This window comes from Penaeus vannamei, chromosome 12 (assembly GCF_042767895.1).
Source record: "Penaeus vannamei isolate JL-2024 chromosome 12, ASM4276789v1, whole genome shotgun sequence".
Classification (NCBI taxonomy): Eukaryota; Metazoa; Arthropoda; class Malacostraca; order Decapoda; family Penaeidae; genus Penaeus; species Penaeus vannamei.
In genome coordinates this window covers 10,604,904-10,607,403 of record NC_091560.1, presented here as the reverse complement: position 1 = coordinate 10,607,403, position 2,500 = coordinate 10,604,904, and the positions used below count along the sequence as shown (strand labels likewise).

The 2,500-nt window shown below is 34.2% G+C and overlaps 1 protein-coding gene across 5 annotated transcripts in view; it reads left to right on the top strand.

Annotated features, from left to right (window-relative positions):
- The window catches only part of LOC113811582 (proton myo-inositol cotransporter), a 25,852-nt gene that overhangs the window by 21,384 nt on the left and 1,968 nt on the right, over nt 1-2,500 (top strand). For all 5 annotated transcript variants that reach the window (XM_070127857.1, XM_070127861.1, XM_070127859.1 and 2 more), the window contains exons 10-11: nt 502-610; nt 995-1,133. In XM_070127857.1, the coding sequence (XP_069983958.1) occupies nt 502-610; nt 995-1,133 (248 nt within the window). The remainder of the gene's footprint in view (nt 1-501; nt 611-994; nt 1,134-2,500) is intronic.

The following is a 2,500-nucleotide window of genomic DNA, read 5'->3' as shown; positions in this document are numbered from 1 at the left end:
TGTGTGTGTGTGTGTGTGTGTGTGTGTGTGTGTGTGTGTATGTGTGTATATGTGTGTGTGTGTGTGTGTGTGTGTGTGTGTGTGTGTGTGTGTGTGTGTGTGTGTGTGTGTGTGAGTGTGCGTGTGTGTGTATGTGTATGTGTGTATGTGTATATGTGTGTGTGTGTGTGTGTGTGTGTGTGTGTGTGTGTGTGTGTGTGTGTGTGTGTGTGTGTGTGTGTGTGTGTGTGTATGTGTGTGTGTGTGTGTGTGTATGTGTGTGTGTGTGTGTGTGTGTGTGTGTGTGTGTGTGTGTGTGTGTGTGTGTGTGTGTGTGTGGACACCTTAGTTCTTGTTATTCCCTATTTGTATTTCTGTCTTATTCATTGCATGTTTTGATATATTTTACTGCTTTGTTTATTCATATATGGTTTTACAGTGATGTTATTTCATCATGAAAAAGTTTGTGAACTACATTAATGTGTTGCCTCCTAAGCACATTGTAAATTTATCTATTTGCAGTTGTGGAGTTTGCACAAGCAGGTCTGAGTGTGGCTTTTGCTTCATTGGTGAAGTTAGTAACATAACAAACTCCTCTTGTGTAGCAGCAGATCATTCAGCGTTTAATGAGGTATATTATGTATTTATGTATGTATCTATCTGTCTATTTCTCTGTTTGTCTGTCTGTCTGTGTCTGTCTGTCTGTCTGTCTGTCTGTCTGTCTGTCTGTCTGTCTGTCTGTCTGTCTGTCTGTCTGTCTGTCTGTCTGTCTGTCTGTCTGTCTGTCTATCTATCTATCTATCTATCTATCTATCTATCTATCTATCTATCTATCTATCTATCTATCTATCTATCTATCTATCTATCTATCTATCAGTATATTTGTATATATATTGTTGATGCCTGATAGGTTTTCCATACATATCCAATATTTGTAGCCACAAGTAAATGATATATTCCAATTTTATTCAAATCTTATGTTCTTTAATACATTGAGGTATATTTGTCCAAACAGATGAGTGTCTCTGGAGTTTGTGCCAATAAGACCATCCTAGAAGATGATTTTGCAGTCTTTGCATATGACTGGTGTCCTTATCAGTATGCTTGGATCTCCATTCTGGGTCTAGGACTCTATTTGGCATTTTTCTCTCCAGGTAATGTTTGTTTACTGACATACTTATGCTTGTGTCATAGAAAAAATAGATAATTTTAAGATGATTAAGTAAACTTGTAGGCTTAAAGAACCTTTTTTATATCCATTTTTTTTTAATCATAAAGATGTTGCTATCATACATAGACTAATTCTGTCGACACTAGGGGGGCTAGTGTAGAGGTTCCACCAACATTCTAAAGGTGTACACTAATGTGTGTGAAAGTACTGTGATACTGCTTTTGGGTCATAATAACTAAGGTTAAATTATGTATATTTCATATTGCTTGTGTTCAAAGCATTCTTGTGACAGCTGGAATATTGTGTGATGTCCATACTTGAAATATAGATAGAAAACTAAATAAATGAATATATTTATATGAGTATATATAGCTGCAATGCAAACTAATTCTTAGAATGCCTTACAGGTTTTAAATTCTACAGACTTTTTCATTATTTTTTTCCTCTCTACGGTTTTCAAAAACTAGCTGTGGATTATCCCCTTTGATAAATATTATAGAAAATACAAACCATGTTTACTGTAATTTTAGTTTTTTTTTTTTTTTACAAAGAGATGGCTCCACAAGTGCTTAGTCATGGAAAGATTTTTCTTTATTGTTTTATTATTTTATTGTTATTAGTATTTAAATAACTTTATAAGAATCATAATGTCAGTAATAATAATAACATTAGAGAAAAAGACAAATTCAAGGAATGGGGAAATTTGGTGGTCACAAGGGCCTCCTAATTGACTCCTTGGAAGCTGATAACTTGTGAAACCATCTATGTGTAACAAAAGTCACTGAAAGATATAGGAGATAGTACATGATTCCACAACCAATGGGTTAATGGAGTAAAAAAAAAAAAAAAGTAATATCTAGCTTGAAATCTCTGTGACTGCTCCCACATCCATCATAATGTACTATCTGCTTATTTATGTCAGATTCTGGCCTTTGATATATTCTTTCTTGTGTTATATATTATAAATAATACTAATTTCCATGAGAAAATGAACACATGGTAGCAGCCTTCTTAAACCAGTAGAAGTAGAGCCATTTAAAGTAAATTTTCTCCTTTTTTTAGATATGTAAATTGTTTTGTTGATAAGATTTTTAATCCATAACAGAATATGGTCTTAAAGACCTTGTATATTAGATGTAATACAGTGTTTTTTCCTGAACTTAAACTCAATACTTATCAGGTCAGGAGATATCTTGTTGACAGTCATGGAGCTTAATGCTCCTGGAAAATGTTGCATTCACTTTAGTATGTTTTGTTTAATGTTTCTGCACATAGATGGGTCTGTCAGTGCTTAGCCACAAAGGAGTCAATTAGCAGCTGTGACCAGGCATGTGATAAACACACACATGG